Here is a 27,148-nt window from a genome sequence, read left to right on the forward strand (position 1 = left end):
ACTTTGGAGAGTTTCATGGAAACGTCCCCACACTCGAGATTGTTGGAGGACAGCGAGGTTCTCCCCACATACGAAGGGTTCTCCTCATGCCCAAGCTGCACGCCGTCCCTCCTCAGAAGGACGTATCTGGGCTCCAGGTCCTGTCTGGCCCACTCCAGCGTCAGGCCGCTGGCGTCCACAGCAGGTTCCAGGTGACACGGAAAGACGACGTCATCACCGACCATCGCCACTATTGAACGAGATGAAGCGCTCTGCTGAGGCTGACCTAAGGGACAAAGACTTTGGTAAAGGATCAGCACAACGAGGCGTCTCTTCTGCTACAGCAGCACCATGTTAAAGTTACACTTAGTATGTAACTGTCACTGAACAGAGACCACTGGGGACACAGTCACAGCTACACCACTACATGTCTTCCTTTGGCTTGTAGAAAGGCTTCAACACTGTCTTTGTAGTTCTCCAGCCTTACATGACCATCATGTGGCAGAATAACGGCGTTTCATGTGTAGAAGATGAGGTGTTACTGTTAAATTTACCTCCACAAAGTTGTATTAGAAGAACAAGAAGTACGGGATGCGAGATGACTGCACTGAAGTCACTGAGCTGTTTCCAGAGGCGTCTGACCTCCACGTGGATCATCCTGAAGTTGTGACAAAGATAACAGTTCAACAGTCAAACCTGTGGAACCAAGTCATTCTAAACTACCAATGAATGAAATACTACATCCTTTATCCATCATCTGTGGATGTGGGAGGAAAGTAATGAGCTCATACACCGTTATGAATGAACCTGAATTCATAGGGTATTTGCATACAACGTTACAGGTGTTGGACCGTGAAACCAACAAGAGGAAAGACACCTGGACTTTTTAGAGGTGAAATTAACCCTTTAACTTCTCACCAAACTACAGATTTTACAGGTTCATTTTAGTCCGTCTGTTTAAATAAACGAGGTATCAGAGGAACATGAGCCCAGAGGAACACGAGACAGAGGAAGCACAACAAGTTAAAAAAATCCTTTTTTCTTTTCAACGTGCAGCTTCATGATCTTCACAGCAGGGGTCACCTTGGTTTCAGCGCTTCATTTGGGCTTCAAACCAGCAGCTTGTAAAAAGACAACAGGAGGAGCAGTACAGTGTCCTAAATAATACGAACACTGTGTTTAGATATAAGTCTTGATTTAAAGAAGATAAATACCTGTTGAGTTTCTGCTTGCTAAGGAGCCGCCTCTCATGAGTAGAAGTAGAAGTGAGGTTGAAGTCCAGTTCAGCACAGTGTGAATAAAGCCCCACCCCTTCTGTTAATAAATAAGAGAAAGAACAAATGCTATTTCATACAAAACATGATTCTGCCTGGACAGACTGAAGAGACTGTATCCCGACATTAGCCACCTTAAAAAACACACCAAACTGTGGTTAATTCAGGAACAACATTGTTCTCATATTTAGTCTATACACTATCCTCTCTGTGTATAATAGACCTGATCTATCATCTCCCATTGTATCTCTTTTTTATGTTAATGTTAAAACTGTATTTTTAATTTTTTTTATCAAAAATTCCCTACTAGGGACAAGTGTCGTGAATTAGCTTTAGGTAAAAACACTTTGATACTCACATCAGATGACTGTTATTGTATTTGTCTCTATCTAAATAAATATGATGTAATTATTTGTATGAACTTCTTTCCTTTCTCAGAGTCCAATAAAAATGTTGAGTGTGAGGAAGAGGAGGGGGGGCGGAGGTAGAGGAGGAGGAGAAAGAGGAGGCGGTTCCCCCTCACAGGACATTTAGTAAGCGTTCTGATGTTCAGACGGTCAGCAGGAGGACAGCATGGAGGTCACATCTCTGAGTGAGTTCATATCTAATGATACAAAGAGCAGCAGTGATGCTGCAGTGATGCATGACCTTATTAACATGTTTCACACGTGTAATGTCAGGTCTAACGGTCCTCTCCTCTCCTCAGTGAGGACTGCGATGATGCTGCTGCTCGCACAAGATCACTTCAGTTATTGTCAGAAAGCTGGTGAGGAACTTTGATGTGTACTTAGTCTCCTGTTGGTCAACACCTGAGTACTAGTACATGAGAAAGTACCACTACTCAAGGTACATTGGGGGCGTCTCTCAGTAGAACAGCATGTGCTTGTGTGTCTGTGCAGTGGACGCAGCGTTTCCTCGCGTCGACCCAAACAGACAGCAGCACTTTGAATACGAGCCGCTGGGCGTCAGCTGTGAGGGACTGGAGGGCCTGACGGGGTGGAGGGTGATGAGGAGGAGCAGAGGAGCAGTTACAACATGTTCTGCACGCTGGTCCACATCCACAGGAGCCTGTAGAATCAGGAATGTCCTGCAGGGAGACACTGGAGAATACTGGTGTGAGATGGGACCGAAGCGCAGCGACTCTGTCAACATCACAGTCACTGGTAGGCACAGGGACGCTGAGGAGTCCTCACTTGGCTGCTGTCCTAGGTGTGTGTCCCCCATTGTCTTATCACGCACACGTGAATGTGGTTCTGATTTGTTCCCTCACGTTGAAACATGCTGTCCAGACGGTCCGGTGATCCTGGAGAGTCCCGTCCGTCCTGTGGCGGCGGGAGAAGCTACGACGCTGAGCCGCAGCGGTAAGCAGGGGCCCCCCTCCCTCACAGCGGCGTTCTATAAGGACGGCCGCTTGATGGAGACAAGCTCCTCCTTGAACTTCACCATCCTCAGTGTCTCCAAGTCGAACGAAGGCCTCTACACGTGCAGCCTGTCCGGAGCGGCGTCCCGCGGGAGCTGGCTGCTGGTGAGAGGTGAGACGCTGGGGGGGGGAATCCAGTCTGTACCAAACCCACCTGCAGGTCCAGGTCTCATAGGTGAAATGACCCCATCCTGTCTGCAGCTGAGGAGCCTCGGCCCCTCCAGCTGCTCTCCATTGGTGTCGGGGTTTCCTTCGTGGCTTTGCTGCTGCTTTTGGGGATTCTGCAGCGTTGGAAGCACCGAGCAGCCCCCAGAGGTACGATGGACAGCAGAGAGGGGGGGTCTTCATTGGGAACGTAGTCCTGCATGTGTTGGACTTTTTAGTGTGGAAGCGGTTTCAGAGGGTACCTGTTGACCGATCTTCTTTTATTTGATTGGAACAGAACCCCCCCCCTTCCAGGCTTCGTCTTCTCCTCACGCAGATGAGGGACACCGACCTTCCTCCATCGCAGCACAACTACACACTCGAGCCGTGTATTCTGTCCCTACACAAATGATCCCAGGTACCAAGTTCTAGAAATGAGCCTCTGCGTGCTGATGTTTGACGTTTCATCAGAACAGATGTTTGGATTGTAAAAGGCTCATCTGTTGTCTTTCATCGTGTTTCAGTGCACACAGAGGACACCTACTATTCTGAGGTCCAGGAAACATACAGTGTCGTCTCAAAGTTCAACGTCGGTGAGAGGTGAGTCACTTGAGCATGTTATACATTAGGAGCTTATTTGAGCCTTCAGGTTGACCTTTACTTGACCTGTGAACGACTGATGAGAAACTCTTAGACTATTTCTGAGGGCCTGTTTCTCTGAATGTGTCCGGCTGCGTCTCTTTTAGACATGAACCACACAAGGCCGACTGTAACAGGAAGCAGGCGTCTCGCTCTGTGTGGGGGCTGACCCCATGTCCTCCCTGTCCCACACATGCATGTCAGATACCAACACAAAGGACACTGTGATCGGGTGTAGTGTGATTACTTCACAACATGATTATTAATCACAATGGCCTCTAATGAAAGGTCTGAGTAAAGTGTCAATAACGGCGTGAAGATGTGTGTGTTTAGGACATGCTCGTCCTTTGTGTGTCCCACAGGGACTCCTGACTGAAGAAGGACACTGAGAAGGTTCCTTCGACACACGCAGCTGTTCCATTGAAGCATTTTGTAAAACGTCCACTAAACTGTTTTTAAACCGTTGCATCTCCAATCAGAAATAAAGTTGTATCTTTTCTTGGGATGTGTGGCGATGGTTCTTTGTCCACGTGGACATTCTCACCACCGTGGGACATCAGGCCAGTTTTAAAAGAGTCCAGTGAGCGTGCTGCCCTCAGGAGGTCAGGGACACTGAGCTGAAGGCCCCGACCCTCGTGGTGGGGATCTTGGTTTTGGGCACCTGGAGGAGCGAGCTGCTTGCAGATCTGAGGGTGCGGGTGGAGGTTTGGGGAGGGAGTAGTTGTTGAAGATATGGAGGTGCATGTCCATTTGTGAGTGAGTAGTAGAATTCTCTAGTCAATCTAGAATGGGACAGGGAGCCGTGTAGTGAGTGTAATGGGCTCATTTTTTCAGATTCTCATCAGGATCCTGGCAGCTTATTGGATGTCTTGTAGCTTCACGATATTTTATCCAGTGATTCCAGTTAAAAGTTAATTGCAGTAGTCCAGGCTTGAGGAGATAAAGGCATCGACAAGCATCTCTGCATCTGACAGGGTCAAAGGAACCCACACCAGCACATTCAGAATTCATCTTTCAACCATCTTCTATGTGGGTCTACCTGCGTTTCTATGTGTGTCTATGTGCGTTTCTATATGTGTCTCTATGTGTTTCTCTTTTTGTGTCTATACGCGTCTCTATGTGGGTCAACGTGCGTCTCTATGTGCATCTATGTGCGTTTCTATATGCGTCTCTAGGTGTCTCTCTTTTTGTGTCTATGTGGGTCTACGCGCGTCTCTATGGGGTCTCTATGTGTGTCTCTGCGTGTCCCTTAACTCTACATCATCATCCCGGAGTTGAGTTGTGCCCCATTTTCTTTTCTTCGATTTTATAAATAATTATTTTGGAGCCAAAGGCAATATTTCACAGAATATTTAACTGTATTCAGAACGTTAGAAGCAGGACAACAAAAGGCTGCAGAACAATAGAAAAACCAATGGAGATGAAGATGAAATCCATCCTGTGATGAAGTCATGTTTAACGCTGTAGCTTTGTGTTCTTCTGGATTGTTGAGTGGTTCCATGATGAGAATGCGACGTATTCTAAAGCGTCACCGTGACGACTGCAGCGACGGCTCAGAAGCAGCAGACCTGAGAACATGTGATGATGTGGTTTACCACGGTCACTCTAATAAATACACAGGGGGGGGGGGCCTCAAAGTGCTGCTGCTTTTAACTGAGCATGAGAAGCACCAAACGACAGGATGTTCTGAGACACAAAGGGTCTGAAGTAAAAGAAAGGAAATGATGACACGTTTATTAAAAGCTTCAACACTTTATTAGTGCCTTCAGGGAAGATCAGCTGATCAGAGAATAGAGTTACTCTCAAAAATACCAGTTTTATAATCGAAAGAAAACTTGTAGGTAATTTAAAATCCAGATATAATCATTTTTTTATACAAACACAATTGTCTTTTCACAAATTCAAAAAGCTGGGGACGTCTTGCTGCGTACCAAGCGAGCGTTGCAGGGAGACCGTGAGACGTCCTCAGGGTCACACAGAAGGAGAAGTTTGAGCAGGTCGCCTCCTCCGGCCTTCAGCTTCACCTCCAAGCCTGTGAACAGAAGGGCGTCATCTAACTGCTGGTTCCCCCTCTCCCCTGTGTGTGACCTCTGACCCCTGAGGGGAGGAAGTAGCTTCTCACCGATAGTAGGCTGTGGAATAGAGGAGGGTCTCCTCCAGGGGACCAGCTGAAGACGCCTCTGCTTCTGCTCAGGGACAAATAAACATCTGATGTACTAATCATTGTATATTTTGTATGAGGAGTACAATATGTGACTCTGATACTCGACCCAACAACAGGAGGGAGAAGACAAGCGAGCGCTGTGGAAACGTAACGTCCTTTAAGGTACCTTCATGGTTCCTACAGAGAAGAAGCCCCCCCAGCAGCAGCAGTGGAGCCCCCACCAACACGCCAACAACCACCCCGAGCTGAGGACAAGGGCTGGAGTGGGGGGGAGGCGGGTGGGTGCAGATCAGGTGGGTGGGGGTAGTTGGGGTAGGACGAGTCTCCACATCTGCTGCAGGAAAGAAGAGTTTGGTGTCAACATCTGTCTTTAAGCTGGAGACAGAAACAACGTCCAAAGAACCCCAAACACCTGCAGTCTGGTTCCGGACCCCCAGTCGGCTCCGTGGGGAGTCCCCGGCTCCAGAGACGCTGCACCAGTAGAGTCCTGCGTCCTCCTCAGAGACGTCTGTGACCGTCAGCGTAGCGTCATACCGTGTCCCCAGGTGGGAGCCGTCTCTGTAGAAGTCAGCGATTGGTTTGAGGTCATCTTTCTTCTCACAGCGGAGGATCAGGTGACCTCCTTCCTCCACAGGGCGAGCAGGAACGTCCAGGATGACGGAGCCATCTGAACAAAGGGGGGGTGGGTATGTGATGTTTTCATATAGCGCTTTTCTAGTCTTCTGACCACTCAAAGCTCTTTAACACTACATGACATCATTCTCTGAATCTATTTAACAAAACATGGACACTGGAAACCACTCGATGTGTCTGACTGCATGTTGAATTTGTTTAATACCACTTGGCTAAATGAGTCTTGACTGCTGGCTGAGACCTGTCCCACATGTCACCGGGTCACCGTGTGAAGCACAGAATCCATCATTTCCTCCACCTACCAGTGACGGTGATGTTGAGGGCATCACTGGTGCTTCCCTCTGCGTCTTCACACCAGTACTCTCCACTGTCATAGCTAAAGGCTGGATGGATGGAGACGGACGGGGACGAGGAGTTCCAGCTCTTGGACCTCTTTGGTTGTGTCTGGTTCTGTTTCCTCATCACTCTCCAATCAGTCGATCCAGAGGACTCTGCACAGTCTACACTCACAGACTCATATTCAAAGAACTGCAGTCTGTCTGGAAGAACCCGAGGAAGAGCTGCATGTGAGACGGAGACACAGAGCAGTGAGTGGTCTTATGGACACGGGGACACAAGTATCAGCAGCTGGTGGAGCGATGCGTGTTCATAGAACTGTGGTTATAATCCGTAGGCATTAAAGTCATCGTTCAGAAGGTCGCACGGACCAAAGGAAGTCCTTCTTACCAGGTCTCTGAGCAAAGCAACAGGGGTCCACCAGCAGGACCAGCAGCTCCACCACTGGAGAGACACACAAAGAGACATGAGGTCCAGCCTCAGTGTCCACAAGGAGAGAATAAGACAAAGACTCAGTACTCACTCAGGGTGAAGCAGAGAGCTGTGACCTCCATGATGTCTCTGCTGCAGACTGAGATCAGACCTCATGAGACGTGGCTCACAGCCTCCCCTTCCTCTTCCTGTCCTTTCTGCTGTTGAAGTGTGTGTAGAAATATCTCTGTGGGTCTGAGCTGCAGGTGAAACCATCTGACAACCACCTCATGAACACCAGCAGTCGTTCCCACGTCCTCCCGTCATCACATCAAGAAACAACATGAGGACAATGTGGACAGACCTGATCCTGCAGCTGTGTGGGGGGACAGAGGACAAGTGGAAGATGTCCCAATCTGCCCCCTGCAGTCACCTCCAGGTATCCTTCAGATGAGAGTTAACCCTCTGCTCTCTGCTCAGCTTCATGCTCCAATGGACTGTAACTCTGTGACTCCCTGAAAGCGTCTCCGTCTCGTCTCGCCCTCAGGTACCGGCCTTTGGGAAGAAGTCAGCTCCATGGGGTGGGTCCCTGTGGGCGTGGCTTGTGGGTTGGTTGTTTCCAGTGATTCAGTCGTATTTCACCTCATAGATCATCAAAATGACTTCATGTCAGGTCTCAGCTCCTTTGTGGGTAATAACATGAATGAATGCAAAACACCAAACCAGTGGTGACAGTGTTACAAAGTATTCCATTACTTTATTGTTGGAGTTTAATTGAAAAGACATCAGGGGATTTTCTTTCATAAATCAATGTAAAACATGCAGTAACCTAAATGACTTGTGTTGGAGCTTCAGTCCGTGGAGGAAGAAATAAGAGAAACAAAAGCAGTCAGACAAACCAACTTTTTTTTTTTTTACAGAAAAGATTCGTTGTTGTTTCCTTTGTTTCATCTCTCTTCCCTTTGTTGTCTTTAGTTTGATGAATAATGTGATAAGACAAGATGAAACCAGGTGGTGGGACCTCCAGGTGGACCTGCTGCCCCCACGTGATGTCAGATATTTTGACCTGCAAGAACATGTGTCTTGGTTGATGCTTTGGACGTTTCTACAGCACCTACACATGTGTATTCACTTCAATGGGAGATGCTTCCTGCACCGACGGGGTGCTGCAGTTTGTTGGTTGTTGCTGAGGCTCTTCTGGCGCCGTGGTCGCTACCTCAGAGAAACAGGAAGTTGAGCCGAACACAGAGGAGGAAAACTGAGATGTGAAGAACAAGCTCGACTCACCTGACACAGATTAACTGACCAGGAAATAATTAACCAATGACTCTCAGGTGAGGAGTCAAACACAAAGACAGGAAGTAACACAAACCAGGACACACAGAGAGAGACTTTCAAAATAATACAGTAACTTAGGATCCTTCCCCTTGGTTTGCACCTCTGGATGTCAGCAGATCATTTACTCTATTTTATTTGGCCAACGCTGAGAATTAATGTTACATAGTCAGAGACATTTAGGGTATTAAATACATCAACATGTTTTTTAATAAATAATAGAATATAGCCCTTAGATAAATCTATTAAAATATAAAATACTGGTGCCAGAACTGTTACAAAATACAATGAATGCATTTAGTATTTAAAAGATAGGAAATACGTGTTTTCTCACGATTTGGTGTAGCAGAGCATTCATTGAGTGATTCAATAAGTAAAAGATCTGGTGATCCGCATAGAAAGGTAGAACAGTCGGTTTGAGCAAAGCTATTAAAACACACAACAACTTGTATGATTATTTATTTATATGTTTTTTTAATTGGACTTAACAGCCTATAAACTTTGGCTTTGTATCAACAAGAAAGTCTTCATCGTGTTGGATGCTTCAGCCGTTCACTGCAGAGCGACCACACCTCTTCCACTGTTAATGTTCACAGTAACAACCATTTTATGAGCGCACTTTGACCTCGTCTTCATTTGAGCCGACACACACATCAGGTACGAGTGACTTTTCTACTTTAACTTCTACTTGTTAAGTGTTTCCATTAAAGTGTATTAATTATTGGTCACATTGTCATTACATTGATGAATGATCCAAGACGTTCAGCCTGGTCTCGTGTCTGGTGGAGGTCGTAGTAACTCCTCCACCTTCGCTCCAATAACTCAGTAACACCCCCCCCTCCCCCCCCAGTGACAGTTAGAGCAGAGGACAAAGACGGTTTTTCAGTGAACATTCAGAATTTATCTCTGAGATTAAAGAGCTGTTTTCTCTGCTACTTTATCTTAATCCCCTCAGTGTGAACGTGTGGGAGGTAAAAAGCGTTGATGCTAAGCTAACTGATTATGAGGAAGAAGGTGAAGCCTCGCTGAAGGAGCTGTTGGAACGTCACCTTCTGTCTTTTTGTGCTTTTGTCTATTCACATTTTGATGAAGTGGCTTCATTAAAAGTAACAGAAGTCAGTTTTTAGCTGCTGCTGATCAAATTTCTTTATTCATCCTGGAATGAGACAGTAAACATTTTAAATTTAGTTGTTACAGACACATGTGGAATTATGTCAGTTTAACATGATGTTGCTGCAATAATACTAAATATTAAAAGACTCTTTATGAAGCTCTATATGAATGTTGTGTGATATTAGAATGTGTTTGAATCTTTAGGACTCCATGATGGATCACTCTAAGGACGGACTTCCTGTCGTCTTCCTTCTCCTTACACTCTTTTGTGGAGGTAAAGCACACACACACACACACACACACACACACACACACACACACACACACACACACACACACACACACATTACTATTAACCAGAAGGCCAGTTATGGACCTGATGTGTTTGCATTGAGGTTAGGGTTGTGTTCTTGGAGTTGTGCTCATGTGTTGATGATTTACACTTTACATATAAACACGTCATCCTTCAGTGTTTTGGACCCGTTGCTGTTAAAGAGATTTAAATGGAAATATGGATTCAAATGATCTGAACCGTCTCCCAGGTGGTTCTCTGCCAATCGATCCGCCTCAGCTCGTCACGGCGATGGTCGGTGATGACGTTGTTCTGCCCTGTCAGCTGGACCCCCCCGTGGATGCTGTTGCCATGACGATGGAGTGGGGGCGAGCGGACATGAAGCCCAGATTCGTCCTTGTGTGGCACAATGGAAAGGAGCTGCTGGCTGGTCAGAACCAGGCCTTCAAGGGCAGAGCTTCACTGTCCATCAGCGGGCTGCAGCATGGAGACGTGTCTCTGATGCTGTCCTCCGTGAAGGTGTCTGACAGCGGGACGTACAGGTGCTACCTCCAGGAACTCAACCAGAAACATCAGGTCCAGCTGCTTGTAGGTGGGTGAACTGATGATGTGTCTCTCAGACACAACTTTCATCCCTTTTGTCTTCAGGGGCTGAACATTTAAGTCTTAATTCAAGTCTTAATTCACTGGATGCTCCGATACAACCTGACTGAGTTCTTCATGTTTCAAGTAAACAGATGTTCTCACATATTAAACATCACAATGTGGTTAAAATACATAGAAAAACATTGTGGTTTCAGCCTCTATGAAGCAGCCCCTCCAGTGGAGACAGGATGATGATCATAGCTTCACCTTCCAGGTGACACCAATAACCCGTGTTTGATGTGATCAGGTGCGTCCTCGTCCCCTGCGATCAGCCTAGCAGGCCTCCACCTGGCCAGCAGCGCTGTGGTTCTTCACTGTGAGTCCAGAGGCTGGTACCCGGAGCCAGAGATGCTGTGGATGGACTCTGAGGGTAAGCTCCTCTCTGCTGGACCTCCAGAGACCCTCAGAGGTCCTGGTGACCTCTACAGCGTCAGCAGCAGCGTGACGGTGGAGAAGAGACACGGCAACATCTTCACCTGTAGAGTCCAGCAGAGGAACATCAACCAGACCAGAGAGACTCTCATCACGGTTCCAGGTAGAAGATTTTCTAGAAGAACAAGCTTCAGATTCCTTCTGATCAAATGTTGAGTAAATGTTCTTCTCTTGATGTTTCAGACGACTTCTTCATGACTGGTTGCACTCTTTCAGTCGCCTTCAGTGTTGTGTTTGCCTTCCTGTTTGTCATCGCTGTTGTTCTTCTGCTCTGGAGATGGAGACAGAACATAACAGGTCAGCCAAATATCAGGTCAACTCATTTGTCGTTTTTATTTTTATCTCTTCAGGTAACGTAAAATAAATAATTGAACATTCCTCTTATTTTGAAATATTGTGTGTGAAGATTATTGTTAATCATTTCAGAAGCTTCATCAGAACTCTGTGAGGTGGTTTCACCTTTCTGTGTGATAAGAAGTCCTTCATGGTGCTGCTTGTGTTCCTCACAGACACAACGACACAGCAGCCTTTGATGGAGGAGGAGAGAAGAAAAGAGGAAGTAAAGAACATGGAGGAAGATCTCAAGAAGAAGGAGGAAGAACAGAAGGATTTAATGCAGGTCATTGATACTCTGACAGAAGGGTTTAAGGCACTGATAGAACAGAAACAAAAGGTTCAAGAGCAAATAACGTGGCTACAGAAACAAGATGAGGAAAATGAAGAGAAGGTTGTTTCAGTGGAGAGAGATGAAACAGAGAAGACAGAGGGCAAAGGTCAGGGACACCTCAAAATGAGAAGAATCATAACAGAGAACAACTGGAAGCTGCAGAAGAGGAAAGAAGAACTTCAACTACTGAGTGTGAACTTAGATATAATATCAAAGAAATCAGAAGAGGACTTAAAGAGGTTCAAAGAGAGGAAGAAGAGTTTAGATATCGATGTGGAGAAAATAAAGAAACATCTGGAGGAGATACAGAGGAAGCTCAGTGAGAAGGAGGGTGGAGATAAAAGAGGGAGGAGGAGACAGGAAAGAGGGGAGTAGGGGGGAGGAAGGATGAGGGAGGGATTTTTGAGTTTTGATTTTTTTAAACCTATATTTTCTTACACAAAAACAAACACAAACAAAGGCCCCACCCTTCATTCACTCTGTCACTCTGGTAGTAGCAGTAGTAGTAGTACTAGTACTGGTATTCGTAATAGTAGTAGTGTGCAGAAGAGGAGAACGTGAGAAGATGATTCTTTTTGCTTTAAACCAAAGTGTCTCTTGTTATGAGTGGGTTGTGAATGTATAATGACTTCATGAAGGTCCATGAGGGACTTCCTGTCCAGGCCTCACAGACCTGTGCTCTTATTTTGTAGAAGATGTGTGTAAAATGTAATTCTATTTAGTCGTTATTCAGATCCAAATAAACCCTGAACCTGATCTCCACTGATCCGTCCATCCATCCTCCGCATTGTTGTCTTTTAACATGTTGATTGTTGTCGTCATAAACACACAAAGGTAAACACGTTATATTTGATGACTCTACGGCTTTTAGGGTCACGTGACCTCAGGAGGTCCTCCAGCATCTACTGCAGATGTTAGAGCCTCTGAGGACGGACTCACACGTTGTCATGGAGATGAAGATGATTACTGGATCATGACGGACTGATTCACGCATTTTGATGAATCAGTCCATCATGATCCAGAGGTGATGTGAACGTTCTAACAGCGTTCAGGTAACAATATTCAGGCTTCTAATCTTGGAGCAAAGGTTAAAGGTCAAGTCCGATCCTCCTGTCTCTGTCCTGTCTGAATAAATATGTCTGCAGTGTGGAGTCAGAACTAAGATCTACTTTTAGAAGCTCAGTTGTTAAAGCTTCTGAACAGAAAAGTCTGAGTTCCAACTTCGTCCTGGTTTTTTATCGGGAACAAAATCAGTTTAATTAAGAAAACAAACAAGATTACATCACAACTCATCATCTCGTCTTGAGAATAACATGAGTTTAGAGGACACAACGCGACCCCCTGCTGGCAGAAGGCTGTAAGTGTCACTTCACAATCTAACGATTCACTTTGGTTCCCTTTTTCGGTCCAGAGTGCTTCGATGTCCGTCTCGTAGGTCTTTGCCCTTTGGCTCCGCCAACTTGCATCATCTTAACCACGGCCTGAAGTGAGAAAAGGGAAGTGAGCCAACGAGGAGCAATGTGACCCTGAGGAAGAGGAGCAGGAGGGATGCAAACCGAGAGTAGCTGTCCAAGGAGATCTGAATCACAGACAAGACAAAGATTCAAAGGACAAGATGTCTGCGTCCCTTTTGTAGAGCGTCTCATGAAGCGCGTTACTACGACCCATCTGTTTGATTATCAATGATCTAAAAACAGTAAAAAAAACACTTTAGTTTTACTCAAGAAGAAAATGACCCTGGTTAGCATAAGAAAACTTTACCTTGGCTCAAAATATTCGATCCAACAGATTCAATTGTTTGCTGCTAGGTGACAGGTTATTGATCACCATCTTACTGATAAATCAATGAGTCACCTGCCTTTTCCTTCAGGCCTACTCTGGATTCCTAATACTTCCTTTTGCAGACAATCTGAGATGTTCATCTATTGCACTTTTACAAATCTTCCAGCTTTCTGATAATAATACTAATTGATAACAGTCATTTGTTTGTACAAGGTTTTTCGGGTTCTATATGTGTAAATAATAAATAAACTCTCTGGATCACACTCATAAAGTAGCCACAGTTCCTCCTTAAAAACGCAGTGTAAAACACCTCGAGACGATGACGTTAACAAACAAGAACAAGAGCTGGTTTCTGAGGAAAAGGCTTTTCTGCACTTCCTTGATTTCTCTTTCTGGAAAGAATGCCACAATGTGCGACTGATGATGTTGTAAGAGGTGATTAGACATGAAACTGAAAACCGAACCCTGATGAAAGAAAGAAAAGTCCCTCCTTGTGGTTCCACCCGGGCATAAAAGAGATGATGAGGGCCCGTCTCTGGGGCACTGCGTCTCAGCTGCACTGAAGGTAGGAACAACGCTCCACATACACACATACACACATGTGTTTATTATATCTATACATGAAAAAGAGAATATGCTTAAAATACAATAATATAGAAGATGTTAAACACACATGGTAAAAATGTAGAAAACTGTTTGTCCACGGCATGGACATACTCAGAGACTCACACTCAGAGACTCACACTCAGAGACTCACACTCAGAGACACACACAGAACCACACGCAGACACCCACACAGACACGTACACACAGGTAAAGCGGACCCGGGTGTCTCACATCTCTTCATCAGTCGTCTTTTCGACAGAAACAGGAGTCAAAAAGGAGAGTGAAAGTGAAATGTGTCTCCGTCTGTCCTCTTGTCCCGCAGACTTTCTGTTTCTGTTCAGAGGAAACGAGCTTCCAGACGATGATGGATCCACATGTGCTGAAATTATGTGAGCATTTCAAATTTACAAAAACAAAGGTACTAAATGATTCCCTACTGGTGGGATTAGACACCCAACCTGAAACACCAGATTGTTCTTGTTGTGGCGAGTCATCACATCAGGAATGTGACGTGTCACGTGGCGTCTCTTCCCTCTTTGTGCTTCCAGCTGCTGTCAGTGTGCTGCTGCTCACGCTGCAGCTCAGCATCAGCGCCGTGGGCCTGAGGGAACATCTGGATGAGTGTCTGAAGGACAAAGACTACGACGAGCTGCTGCACAAGGCGAGGAGCGGCCTCCCCCACAGTAACACATCTCACCGCGTCGTCATCGTCGGCGCCGGCGTGGCCGGACTGACCGCCGCCAAGCTGCTGCAGGACGCGGGACATCAGGTACCTGCTGCAGGGTGATGTCATGGAGGACCCATGTCTCAGCCGCAGTGGATCAAGACCAAACATTCATCAAAGACAGAAATCTGTTGAAAGTCACTGCATAACTCATCCTGAAAACACCTTCATACAATCACGCAAGCTAAGCGAGGGACGCAGCGGTGGTTTCTTGATCCCGCTGTATTGACTGTCTCACCAAGGTGACCATATTGGAGTCCAGTGGTCGTGTTGGAGGACGGGTGGAGACCCACAGGAATGAAGAAGAGGGCTGGTATGCCGACCTGGGAGCCATGAGGATCCCAAGTTCTCATCTGTGAGTGAAACTGTGTCTTAAATGTTTGACACAACATGTTTTAGAGATGTTCCTGGATGGCGAGTTGGCAGCAGTACGTAAACATGGATCCTCTCATCCAGAGACAATGCAAGGGTGCAAAGTGCGAAGTAACTCACGTCTCTACACTTGCAATGGAAATGCTACAGCCGGCGTCATCTCTTCACAGCATCGTCCGCTGCTTTGCTGAAAAGCTGGGAGTGAAGCTGAATAAGTTCAACATGGAGGACCTCAACACCTTCTACCTGTTCCACGGGCTGCGGAGGAGGACGTATGCAGTGAAAGCCAACCCTGACATCCTGAAGTACAAAGTTCCCCCAGAAGAGCGGGGGAAGTCCGCCGAGGAGCTGCTGCAGCAAGCTCTGCAGAAGGTTAGTGCATGGCTGGTTGCATCATATCCTGCGTTGCTCCGAGGCGTCTGTATGTGAAGCTACCGCAGTAAACTACTAGATGTTTTGTCCAGGTGAAAGATGAGGTGGAGGCACACGGCTGCAGTGCTGCTCTACGGAAGTACGACCACTATTCTGTAAAGGTAAATCCCAAAGAGGACCCCAACGCAAATTGGACAATGGTTTGGAACTGTAGAGCATATTTGAACTGGTCAGGAGACAGAAGGACTTGAGATCCGGTGTGTCTTGTTCCACAGGAGTATCTGATGACGGAAGGTGGCGTGAGTCGCGAAGCGGTGAGGATGATCGGAGACCTGCTCAACGAACAGAGCCTCATGCACCTGGCGCTAACTGAGATGATCTACATCCAGAGCGACGTCAGCGACAGCACCACGTACGAACGGGGGATCCAACACATTTGTGCATTTAAGTTTGTCCCGTGAGAGTAGAGCTTCTTGGTCTGACGCGTCGCCTCGCTGACCACATTATCTGACTGAATGTGTCGTAGACTGAACATATTTCATCTTTTTCAGGTACGACGAAGTCACCGGTGGGTCGGATCTCCTGACCAACGCCTTCCTTTCTGTCCTTGACGTCCCCATCCTGCTCAACTCCAAGGTCAAGCGTATCAGCCAGTCGGATAAGGGTGTAATTGTTTCCTATGAGACAGGCCACCGCAACCCCCTGACTGACCTTTCTGCCGACGTCGTTCTGGTTACGACCACAGCCAAAGCAGCCCTCTTCATAGATTTTGATCCACCTCTCTCCATCAGAAAGATGGAAGTCCTGAGGGGGGTCCACTATGAAAGCTCCACTAAAATCCTGCTAACCTTCAGCGAGAGGTTCTGGGAGAAGGATGGCATCCGGGGCGGAAAGAGCATCACAGACGGACCCTCGCGTTACATCTACTACCCCAGCCACGGCTTCCCGACCAATAAGACCATCGGCGTCCTGCTGGCGTCCTACACCTGGTCCGACGACTCCCTCCTCTTCTTGGGTGCGAGCGATGAAGACCTGAAGGAGCTGGCTCTGAGAGATTTGGCAAAGATCCACGGGAAGAAGGTCCGGTCTCTCTGCACAGGGGTGCTGGTGAAGAAGTGGAGCATGGACCCCCATAGTTTGGGCGCCTTCGCTCTCTTCACGCCCTTCCAGCATTTGGAGTATTCCAAGGAGCTGTTCAAGAATGAAGGCCGGGTCCACTTTGCCGGGGAGCACACGGCCTTCCCTCACGCCTGGATTGAGACATCCATGAAATCCGCCATCAGGGCCGCCACCAATATCAACAAGGACTCACCCAGAACCAACCACGACGAGCTCTAGGGTTTCACCCTTTTGCTATGAGAGTGAGCCTCACTAGGATCCTTCTTCTACCCCTTTGATTTTCAAAAAAGATTTTTTTTTGTCAATAAATTAATTACATTACAATATGGCACAAGCACAACACAAGAGACAGTCAGATGTTCTTCAATATGTAAATGAACCACACAGGGTGTTTGAAACTTTCAGTAGTTTGAAATGGAATAACTGGTTATTTTTGTGTGTCTTTAATCAGTTGCAATGTAAATTGTGTTGTCATGTAAGGCTTCATAAGTATAAAGTATTTGAATCTGGACAGTTCTCGTGATTTTTATCACTCACCTGTAGGTGGTGACATGGGAGAAACACCCGAGCCCCCTTCCCAAAGCTTCACTATATATATATATATTGTATTCTTAAGATTGAGTAGTTGGAGACAAAAACTGGCAAAACACAGATGTGTTAAAATGAACAACCCGTTAAGGATCTTTAGATTTGATCAGTCAGGCGCGATCAGAGTTCTAAACTCGCCTGACCTTTAATTTCTCCTTTTCAACACTCTTTTCCGCACACGGCCCTCTTGTTGAGCTTTTGCTGATAGTCGGGTGCTAATATACAGTTAACGTGGGTAAGCTAATTAGGCTCAAACCGCCTGCCTGATGCTTGGTCACACAGTCACTGACATCTGAAGAGACATCTGAAGAGACGACCACAACCGCAGAACCGCCATCACGGCCGTGACGGTGTGCAAAGCTCTCTGCTTCAACTGGTCGACTCGCTCTTTTCATGCTTAAATAAAATCGGCGCAAGAATGGAAAATCTGACAGCTTTCATTGTAGTTTATTATTTTTTCATTGAACATGCACTTATTATACTGAGCGTTGTTAGCATCCAGCATCGAAACCGACGACTACGAGCAGCTAACAAGAGTTTGCCCGTAACTGCAGTATTTGAACAAAGTGTGGCCCGGATGGCTCCATGTCTGCAGGCCCGGTCCTCCTCCTCCTTTGGTTGTGTTTAAATGCTAATGCTAACGAGCTGTACCTGCTAACTGGCTAACAGGCTAACTGGCTAGCTGGATTATTTTGCCCCCACAGCATAGCAACTTTCATTTGACAAGAAAATGATGAAACAAAACTTGAAATGTTTGATTTGTCCACTCAAAACAGTCAGTATAAAACGTATCAAGCACTAACAATCATATTTCAATCCAACGCAACGGACAGAATGTACAAAAAGAAGAACTGTAATGGGCACTTAAGAAATTCAATGCACGCGATGGGACACAATCAAAGTTATGAGGATCAAAATGACTAAAAAGATCAATAAATGAATAGAAGTAATAACCTAATGCTTTGTGATGCCACGTCTGTCCCGAGTCCATCGCTGCAGTACTCTGCCTTCCTGTAAAACCCCTTCGATGTGTGTGTGCACCGCTTTGTGAAACGTTCCCTCACAGGCCAATGTGGAAAACTCAATGAAAAACATTCTACATTGTTGTCCCTTTGTCCCTGAATCCAACATTCTACAATAGTATTAGTAAAGGTACTCTCACACATGTAGATTTAAAGAATTTTTTTCCCCTCGCTGCATTCAATTACTCAAGAAGAAATATTGAACCGAGCATAGATAACATCATGCTGCTAGTCAGTGTCAACCAGCCAATCAAAATGTTGTACGTTGAGTTTGAGTATACGAGCATACGGCAAGAAACTAAAGAAACATTCCTTAATCAGACAATGTACAAACAATGGACAATAGGCTGAAAGTGGCCCGTGTCTTAGTCTTATAACGAATAATGTGATTTCCTCTTGGGGCGATTCTCCGCTGAACCAGTTTCATTTACAGATGAACTCGCTCATAGACTCCCTGCTGGGAACTGCCATGATGGGTGCCATCACCAATCCTCACCTTGTGCACAAACTTAGTGTTATGGTCAAAAAGCCATGCAGCAAATGTGTGGTAGTGAAGACAAGGACCTCTTTTAGCTCACTGACCAGGATTTACATACATGTTACATCCAACATAAGAAAGCAGAACATTATAAAACTTTAGTCGCCCATGTAAAGTCCCCAAAATCTTAATTCATACACTCCCGTCTTATACCTTCTTGATGTCTTCATCCACCATTCACTCGGCTGTGCGTTTGGGAAGCTGTGGTTGCTCTTCACTTATTCTTGAAAGCTTTTCTTTCCCTTCAACTCCTCTGATTTCAAATAACGCCAAGGGGGGAGAAAGAGACCTTCTGACAGACATCTAGAATCAGAGGTTGCGTCACTCATTGGTCACTCTGTGATATGTCTCAGTTTTGAGGTCAAAATAAATCCATTGTTCTGTCCTCATCCGAGGATCTGCTCGTCCTCCTTTAGTTCAAAGCACCATCTTGGTTCCACCGTTCTCCGTCATCATGTTTCATTTTTAGACAAATACACTTATGATGTTTTTTCCAAAAGATTCATTGTGGTCTAATGATGTAATTATGGCTAAATCTTCTCCTTTCCACCCCAACCCCCGCTTCCTTCTCCACCCGTGCTTCCAAGTCGAGGTGTAATTCCATCATATCTCTCTTCTCCAAACCCTGCCTCCTCCCTTCTTCCCTTCCTCCCCTCTCCGTCCAGGCCTCCATCACTGCAGGTAGCGGTAGACTTTGAAGCAGTGGTTGCCGGAGTCGGCCACCACCACGTGTCCATCGGAGGTCAGAGCCAGGCCCTGGGGTCCGTACAGGGGGTCCGCCGACGTGTTGATGTAGGAGAGGAAGGAGCCACTGCCGTCAAACACCTGCAGGAGTTTCAACAAAGAGAGAAGCATCGTTCTTAGTTTGGCGTCCTGAGGAAAGAAGGGGGGTGGGGGGGTGGATGTACCTGTATTCTACTGTTGCCCCAGTCAGCTACGATGATGTTTCCATTGACGTCCACAGCTACTCCGGTGGGAGCGTTGAACTGTCCGTTTCCTTCCCCGTTAGAGCCAAATTTCAACACCAGTTCTCCCTCAAGGGTGAAAACCTGTCGGGACAAAATAATACATCGGGACTGCACGGGGACAAGTCCTGCTGGAGGACACTAACGGGATCACCTCTTCATTAACTCACCTTGACAGAGTGGTTATGGAAGTCAGTCACGATGATCTCATTGTTGTTGTTCACTGCTGCAAAGTGTGGACCTTCAGGACAGAAGCAAAGAAACAACCAAACAGGATGTGCTTTACCAACACTTTTACTCCTTTAACTGACTTACATTTCAGTAACAACAGTTGCAAATCTATTCAGCTTTTATTCTGTAACAGCCATGTGGAGATACATAGGTCTTTGTCTCTTTGAACAAACACTACCTGCAAACTGTTTGTCCCCGTTGCCTCGACTACCAAACTTGGTGACCAGCTTGCCAGTCAGCTGGAAGATGAAGACGGTGCACGCTTTGTTGTCAACCACGATCACATGACCGTTCTGGTCCACGGACACGCCCTTTGGCCCCATGAGCCTACCGGAGCCGAGCTTCGCCTGATGGGCGACAAAACACGAGACAAGGAAGCTGAACAGTTTTTTATGCCTTGAAAGGTAAAACATGGTTAAAGTTTCATACTGATGCTCAGAATGAGCCATCGATCGATCTCACGTTAACATTTCGGCCCTTTGAAGCTGAAATCCACCCACCTTGTACTTCCCCTCGCTGTTGAAGATGCTGACCCACTTGTTGTCGTAGTCGGCGATGATGATGTCCCCGCTCGGGTGCACGGCCACACCTGTGGGACGCTGCAGTTGCCCTGGCGACCGCCCCCGCACGCCAAAGCGGCTCTTGAACTCCCCCTCGTTTAAGAAAATCTAAAGTGGGGAGACAATGGTGAGATCGTAACGCACACCTTGGCTTATTAACCTACATTTACCAAAGTCTGGAGCCTCCCACGGCCTTTTGGAGAAGAGATGACCAGGTGAAACGGACTCTACCTGAACACACTGATTGTTGCTGTCAGCTATCAGGATCCTGCCCGTGGAGGAGGCCGCCACTCCCTGAAGGTTGGTGAACTCTCCTTTGTTCCTTCCCTTCGTTCCTGCAGAGAGTTGAACCATTGTTTCAAGCTTAAAAATCTATTCTGAAGATTTGGTAATAGCCTGAGCTTCCAAAGGTGAAATGTCTCACCAATTCGGAAGATGAGGTCGTCCTCGATGGGGTTCTGGGTCTTGCGTCGCGGGGTCCCCAAGGCGCTGCTGGCCCTCTTGGAGCCCTTTTTCTTCTGGCCGGGGGACTTCCCTCTTCTCTTCGCCCCCTCAGAGGAGCCGGTGGACGGGGTGGCGTAGGCCGCCGAGTTGGTTGCCGTGGTGGTGGAGGGGGACACCTGGAGATGGAAGTGCTTAGTTCATGTGCATGTAAACTTGATTAAACTTTCCCCAAGCAGGATATTGGAATTGTGACGTGTGGTGAGCGGGGAGAATTGCAAAAAGATTTAAAGTGACCTTGCATGGACCTTTACAAACACTTAAGTAGAGTTGCTTTATGTCTGGTTTGAGTTTGAGTTTGAGTATGGTGTAAAAATTAAGACAATGCTTCCCACATTTCTACCAACAGTGAACCCACCTCGACTTCTGCTTCCAAGACCCTGTTGATAGTCAGTTTGAAGGGGCTTCCCTTGATGTGTTGATCGTACAGACGGAGAGCCAGCGAGAAGTCGCCCTCCTTCGGCACCGTGTACACAAACTCATAAGTTCCATTCTTGTGGTCCACTATTTCACCGTCCACTATGCTTCCATCCGGGGTGAAGACCTGGTCCAACAAATGAAGAACGTTATTTCACGTTCCCACAGAAGTTTGCCACATTTTGTTGGAGATGGTGTGTAAAAAAAACAACCTCAGCTGAGAGGATCGCGTTGCCAGTCTTGCAGGCTCCCCCTGACTTGTCTCTTGTCACTATGGTAACCGAGGCAGGGTGTCCCACAATGCACTGCTCCAGGCCAGCACCCATGGCTTCGCTCTGGCACGCCACCGCACTGAGGAAGAGGAGGAGGGAAATCCAGGACAGTCACATGGTGTCAAATTGAAACGAAGAGAGTTTCATAGCAGGGGCCGGACTATTTAGTGTCTTGCCTGGTGGTGACGATGGTGCCCAGGTTGTGTATCGACTTCCTCAACCCGTCCGTCTCCAGCAGCAGATCCAGCTGGTCATTCTCCTCCGGCTGACACGGCAGGCCGAGTCCGGCCAGCTCGCCCAGCTTCTCCTGCAGCTCCTTCTCCGCCTGCAGGCTCGTCACGCACGCCTCCCCGGCCAGAGCCTCCTCCGCCTGGGAACAGGAGGCCTCGAGGTCCCCCTCTCCGCGGACCAGGCTCTCCACTTGAGCCTGGAGGACCTGGAGCCAGGGGACGTTTTCTGTTATTTAGGCTTTTTCGTTAACAAACACTGAATATGAGGAGCGCTCACGAGCAGGATCACCTTCTGTTTGAGGCCGTGCGTGACCTCCAGCTCCATCAGCAGAACGCTCTTCCGGACATCCAGCTGCTTGTGCAGGTCCTCGAAGCTCGACTGGATGTCCTCTTCGATGGAAGCTCTCTGATTGCTCAGCTGTTGGTGGATCTCTTTAACGAAGGACAGGGCGTCGGAAATCTGAGGGAGTCTGCAGGGACAAATATAGGACGTTGTGTTCCTCTCCCTCTCCACCAGATATTTAGCTCCTCCTCTTCACGCCACTATCACATCTCATTCGTCATTCATGCCTCAAGAGTTTCATGCAACTTAATGCTTCTCAGAGAGAAATACTGTACTTTGTTTATTACACAGATTTAATTACTCTGGTTCTATAAAAACTAATAAAACAAAACATGATATTAGTTCAAACATTTGAGTACCTCCCACTGGCTCCTGTCTTGATGAGGCAAAGATTTCTATTAATTTATACGTTAAAATATGAAAGTCACATGGGCCATTCTGTCCCCCATTTATTACACTGAGGATAGGCACAGTACAGTTGTTTTATATCACATAAACCATGTCTGCGTCTAAAGCAGGTCCACTGAGCCGTCCACCTGTTCTGGACCCCCTGCAGCCTCTCCTGCAGGCTGCTGCGGTGCTGCTCCAGGGCCCGGCTAAGCGGCACCTTAGGGTGCTCCTCGTGCTCCGGCACGCAGTCCTCGCACAGCGCAACCTGGCAGGCCTGACAGAACAGCTCGGACCCCTGCGGAGGAATCAGGGGCAGTTAGAGGGAGAGTAGGAGAAAGCTAATCATGCGACCCCCCCCTTGCACATTAAGGGGGGGGCTAGACGCCCCCGGTCGCCTCCTCACCTTCCCTGCGTGCCGGGGGCAGGCGTTCTTGCCGGGTGGCGCCTCCAGGACGGTGCACTCCTCACTGCTGCTCTCTGGGGAGTGTTGGTGGGCCTCCATCGGCGGGCGGCTGCCTGGTGAGGGGTTGGGGGGGGGTCTCAGAACACGGCCCTTATCCCGACCTGCAGCCGGGGGCCGGACGCTGAGAGGCGAGGTTCTCCTTTCACAGCGGGTGGTTTCTTTTAGAGGGTTTTAGTTGATCATCCGACTTGCTGCAAGGAGGTCCGGCTTCAACTCCCCCCCCAGTCTGACATATCAGTAGAGTCCCCCCTCCCCCCCAGAAAGCTGCAAACAAGTCTCTTCAAAGGGCACAGAGCAGGAAGAAATAAAGTGTGGCAGCAGCCGTCTGATCCTCTTCAGGTCTCATTGAGGGGGGGCATCAGACCCGGCTGGTTTGATTCATGGGGGGCTTCAAGCGGAACACAGCCTGGGAGCAGAGAGAGGGACGAGGATTAAAGACATGGATGAGCACATGAGGACTTTCCCGTACCGAGTGGAGGGATCACCTCGGGATGAGACACCATCAGGTTGAGCCTTGAGAACCCCACCTGCACCATCAACAAAGGTGGAGCCGAGGTCTTCTTCTATCCCTCTCTTCTCCGAGGTAAAACACCGCCTTTCTATTGGTCCCTGAGCGAACACAACTCTGCCAGGAAGTTGTTTGCATCTCAGATGTTGCATCAGATAGAAAAGTGTAGTTGATATTAGATTAGTTTCGTGTTAAAGCTGTCATAGCCCACCCTTTAAATTAGATGGTCCGCTCCACAGAGAGGAATGTGTGCAGCAGGTTGGGGAGCAGATGGCACGACTGACAGGGGGGTGGTGTGGTGGAGGAGGGTGGGGTGGGAGGGGCAGAAGCCAGAACAGCTGGATAGTGAACGAGGAGGGAGAGGCTGATGGAGAGCTGCTGGGTGGAGCACAGTATGTAGGTCACAGAAAATGTCTTCAAAGTGACGGAGAGAGGGAGGCTGTGGTTTCCATGGTAACCGATTGCACAGGGACGATATATATATATATATATATATATATATATATATACAAAATAAAAAATATAAATAAATATAAATACATTGTGTTCATGGATGAAGTTTAGTGAGAGGAAAAAACACCTACTGACACACACATATCCTTTAAATGCATATATATTAATCTAAAATGTATTATTTTTTAAATGTATAAATTTAAGCCTCTACACAGTTCACAAAGGCGAGGTGCTATGCAGATGAGTTTCCTCTGATCTGCGTAATCCTGTTTGAACCCCTTCCCCCCAATTATTCTGCTCAAAATACACAACTTCATGGTGTGAAAGCAACCTCACGCACACACTTCACATCACACACACAGACACACACATAAACGAAGACATTCCACACACAGTCTACATTACCAACCTCGTTCCATTCTACGATGCTGTATAATGCACATTGTTATGGGGTGACAGTGAGGCAGTGTGTGTGTGTCTGTGTGTGTGTGTGTCTGTCTTGTGACATTGTGGTGTCTGTTTGTGTCACTTTCAGAACTGGAGACAAGTGAACCCTTTCTGTCATTCTTTCTCTTTCACAATAAATAAATCAATCTCTATTGGGAGTGTGTGTGTGTGTGTGTGTGTGTGTGTGTGTGTGTGTGTGTGTGTGTGTGTGTGTGTGTGTGTGTGTGTGGGAGGAGGGGGGGGGGGGGTATCATCGCCACAGTAACACCAGCAGCCTGCAGCAGCACCAGGCAGAAGGCGGTTGGGGGGATTTGGGCTTTGATTGGGCCTTGGCTGCAGCATCCACCAATGAGGAGCAGGAGGGGGGGAAGAGGAGGAAGCTGATTGGTTCATCCACCAGTCAGTGATGTGACTCTCATTTTTCTTGTTAACAGTTATTACCAAACTTACCACACAGTCATCAGTCGTAATGACCCAAACAGCTGGTTAATGTCACAGAGATACCTCGTCCTTTTAATGGTTTTCATGTCTTCACCTACAACATTTTGCATCTCTCCGCATTTTGCATCGCCTCCTTCTGCATCACTTTGTTTAGATTCTTTGCATCTCTTTTAAATCTCCTTTAAAATCCTCTCTCACCTCTTCAAGGAAGGGGTCTGGACTGTGCCCCCCCCCCCCCCCCTCCTACCTACCTGGCCCCCAGTGATAACCCTGCTCAGTAGTCCACCGGGTCTGAGAGGATCTGATGCCAGACGTGACGTACCTCCTGTTACTGCTAGCTCCCAGGATGCTAACATGCAGTGTAGATGCGGGCCTGCTAGCGCGCACGGACGCACACACACACACACACACACACACACACACACACACACACACACACACAGGCACACACTTGAATGTGCTCTAATGCTGAGTTGTCTGCTTTCTCTTGTTCTCCCTCTTACTCTCATCCATCCTGTATTCTGTCCATCCTCCCTCCCTCCCTCCCTCCCTCCCTCCTTCTTCCTCTCTTCCTCAGGGAAAAGCACGCCATGCTACAGATGCTACTGTCACCCTCAAACATTCCACCGTCTGTCCATCCATCTCCCCTCCCCCATGACCCCCCCACCCCAAAAAGCATAGGCAGTGCTCACCATGTGGTCCTGAGGCGACGGTCTGTTTTCCAGCCTGAAGCATCGCGTCATGACAGCGTCCTGTTTGCTGCCTCTCCTCTGAGCTCAGTGTGCGTGTGGGAGGAGGGGGGGGGGGGGGGTATCATCGTCACGGCAACACCAGCAGCTTGCAGCAGCACCAGGGAAGTGGGGGAGAGGCGGCAGGGGGGGGGGGGGGGGCATCAGGGCCTTTCCTGCAGCATCCACCAATGAGGAGCAAGAGGAGGAGAAGAGGAGGAAGCAGATTGGTTGATTCGCCAGTCAGTGATGTGATGTGGGCGTTTAAATCTCTCTCCCTCTCTCTCTCTCTCTCTCTCTCTCTCTCTCTCTCTCTCATATCATGTCAGAATGATTTTGAAGAAGACGTATTTTATAGACGTATTATGAATTTGCTTTTGCTTTCATTTTTTTATTCATTTCCCAACAGATTTATAGGCTTTTTTGTACCTCCTTAATGTCCGATTTCTCCCATCTTTAGCATTGTTGCAACTTGTTTTGAAATATAATTGTATTAATATGGTTAATGTCGCCTGCCGCCATTCCACCTCTGCAGCTCATCCAGAATGCAGCAGCTTGACTAGTCTTCAACTTTCCTAAGTTCTCCCACACTCCTCCAGTCCTCCTCTCTTCACTGGTTACCAGTGGCTGCCTCATCCAGTTCAAATCACTGGTTCTCACGTAGCATGCTGTGAATGGATGGGGTCCAGTCTCCATCCAGGACCTGGTGGAACCCTCCATCCCAACATCAAGCTGCTTGTTCCTCACTGAGAGCAAGACACTCGACTCTTTGCTGTCCTGCTCCTGAATGGTGGAAGGAGCTCTGTGATGACATCAGGACCACAGAGAGCCTTCACATCTTCAGACTAAAGACACACCTCTTCAGACTAAACAAATTTGACTTGAACTGCACTTAATGCATTATTCTCTCTGGATATATATATACATAGATATAATCAATAATTATCAGAAAATACATTTAATATTGCGTCTTTCCATCTGCAGTACTCCAAAGCACCGCTAGGAGTGCTGCTGAGCCGTAAGCCGTTCCCTGTGACGTAGTAACGCATGGCTCCTCCTGGCCGCCAGGCGGCGGTGACGCGCCGCCGGGCCGTTCACGAGCCGCCGGGACGGAATAAAAAGGAGCGGATACTCCAGAAGGTCCATTTCCATCCGAGACGCCGGGTACATGCGCACGGAGCGTCTCCTCCAGGTAAATATGTCTTGGATTTCGAGCTTTTCCTTCATTAATAGGACGTTTAAAGTGTTCCTCACAACACGGAGGACTTCTCGCTGATGACGTGCATCACCGATGAGGCGGCGTTGTGGAGGATGGTGGTAGATTAAAGCTCATCAGCTAACAGCCGACAACGCGTCGTGCTCAGTCATCTGAATTGTTATTTAAAGCTCTTTATTCCAGGTAAATCACAGGTAGAGCAATAAATAGGTGGTTGGACGTATTACTCTAAAGGCCTCGTGATGAGCTCATTAGAACGTGGTTTGAATCCTGCTCTTCTATCATTCTGTATTCATTAAGTGTTCATTCCCTCCCGAACTGAGCTCACATTCAAATATTGATTTCATCAACTTCAAAGGGCAATAAAAGATCTAAT

The 27,148-nt window shown here is 47.4% G+C and overlaps 5 protein-coding genes and 1 long non-coding RNA gene across 8 annotated transcripts; 4 read left to right on the forward strand and 2 right to left on the reverse strand.

Moving 5' to 3' along the window:
• Positions 1 to 1,810: 1,810 nt before the first annotated feature.
• Positions 1,811 to 3,231, forward strand: LOC119223004 (low affinity immunoglobulin gamma Fc region receptor II-c-like; the record flags this gene model as incomplete). Its single annotated transcript, XM_037480060.2, has 6 exons — positions 1,811 to 1,845; positions 1,960 to 2,019; positions 2,153 to 2,416; positions 2,543 to 2,785; positions 2,875 to 2,988; positions 3,116 to 3,231. Coding segments are annotated over exons 1-6 (816 nt in total), but the record flags the coding sequence as incomplete, so codon positions are not given.
• Positions 3,232 to 3,239: 8 nt separating this feature from the next.
• Positions 3,240 to 3,933, forward strand: LOC119223100 (uncharacterized). Its single transcript, XR_005120884.2, has 3 exons — positions 3,240 to 3,417; positions 3,564 to 3,655; positions 3,819 to 3,933. It is a non-coding gene; the product is annotated as an uncharacterized LOC119223100 (long non-coding RNA).
• A 1,281-nt stretch (positions 3,934 to 5,214) lies between these two features.
• Positions 5,215 to 7,276, reverse strand: LOC119221807 (high affinity immunoglobulin gamma Fc receptor I-like). Of its 3 annotated transcripts, none has more exons than XM_062557994.1 (6): positions 7,113 to 7,276; positions 6,980 to 7,033; positions 6,556 to 6,813; positions 6,033 to 6,287; positions 5,787 to 5,954; positions 5,215 to 5,642 (listed from the first exon to the last, which is right to left on the reverse strand). In XM_062557994.1, the coding sequence occupies exons 1-6, from the start codon at positions 7,141 to 7,143 to the stop codon at positions 5,575 to 5,577; spliced, it is 834 nt and encodes a 277-aa protein (XP_062413978.1). In that variant the 5' UTR covers positions 7,144 to 7,276; the 3' UTR covers positions 5,215 to 5,574. The 3 variants fall into 3 exon arrangements, with proteins under 3 accessions (XP_062413978.1, XP_062413967.1, XP_062413966.1); XM_062557983.1 differs by having other exon boundaries at positions 5,215 to 5,645; XM_062557982.1 differs by lacking the exon at positions 5,215 to 5,642 and having other exon boundaries at positions 5,673 to 5,954.
• A 1,640-nt stretch (positions 7,277 to 8,916) lies between these two features.
• Positions 8,917 to 12,299, forward strand: LOC119222959 (butyrophilin subfamily 3 member A2-like). The gene is made up of 6 exons (XM_037479989.2): positions 8,917 to 8,992; positions 9,653 to 9,722; positions 9,991 to 10,332; positions 10,633 to 10,920; positions 11,001 to 11,114; positions 11,327 to 12,299. The coding sequence occupies exons 2-6, from the start codon at positions 9,659 to 9,661 to the stop codon at positions 11,857 to 11,859; spliced, it is 1,341 nt and encodes a 446-aa protein (XP_037335886.2). The 5' UTR covers positions 8,917 to 8,992; positions 9,653 to 9,658; the 3' UTR covers positions 11,860 to 12,299.
• Positions 12,300 to 13,683: 1,384 nt separating this feature from the next.
• LOC119222932 (L-amino-acid oxidase-like) lies at positions 13,684 to 16,968 on the forward strand. The gene is made up of 8 exons (XM_037479953.2): positions 13,684 to 13,831; positions 14,195 to 14,261; positions 14,421 to 14,641; positions 14,839 to 14,951; positions 15,139 to 15,340; positions 15,433 to 15,501; positions 15,616 to 15,752; positions 15,892 to 16,968. The coding sequence occupies exons 2-8, from the start codon at positions 14,234 to 14,236 to the stop codon at positions 16,676 to 16,678; spliced, it is 1,557 nt and encodes a 518-aa protein (XP_037335850.2). The 5' UTR covers positions 13,684 to 13,831; positions 14,195 to 14,233; the 3' UTR covers positions 16,679 to 16,968.
• Positions 16,969 to 17,478: 510 nt separating this feature from the next.
• Positions 17,479 to 25,650, reverse strand: LOC119222906 (tripartite motif-containing protein 2-like). The gene is made up of 14 exons (XM_037479893.2): positions 25,521 to 25,650; positions 22,920 to 23,385; positions 22,663 to 22,811; positions 22,073 to 22,253; positions 21,730 to 21,989; positions 21,494 to 21,632; positions 21,223 to 21,408; positions 20,788 to 20,983; positions 20,595 to 20,698; positions 20,304 to 20,471; positions 19,982 to 20,150; positions 19,743 to 19,813; positions 19,516 to 19,656; positions 17,479 to 19,432 (listed from the first exon to the last, which is right to left on the reverse strand). Exons 2-14 carry the CDS (start codon positions 23,016 to 23,018, stop codon positions 19,280 to 19,282), a joined length of 2,016 nt encoding a protein of 671 aa, XP_037335790.1. The 5' UTR covers positions 23,019 to 23,385; positions 25,521 to 25,650; the 3' UTR covers positions 17,479 to 19,279.
• Positions 25,651 to 27,148: the final 1,498 nt, after the last annotated feature.

Source organism: Pungitius pungitius, chromosome 1, assembly GCF_949316345.1.
Source record: "Pungitius pungitius chromosome 1, fPunPun2.1, whole genome shotgun sequence".
In the NCBI taxonomy this organism is placed as follows: Eukaryota; Metazoa; Chordata; class Actinopteri; order Perciformes; family Gasterosteidae; genus Pungitius; species Pungitius pungitius.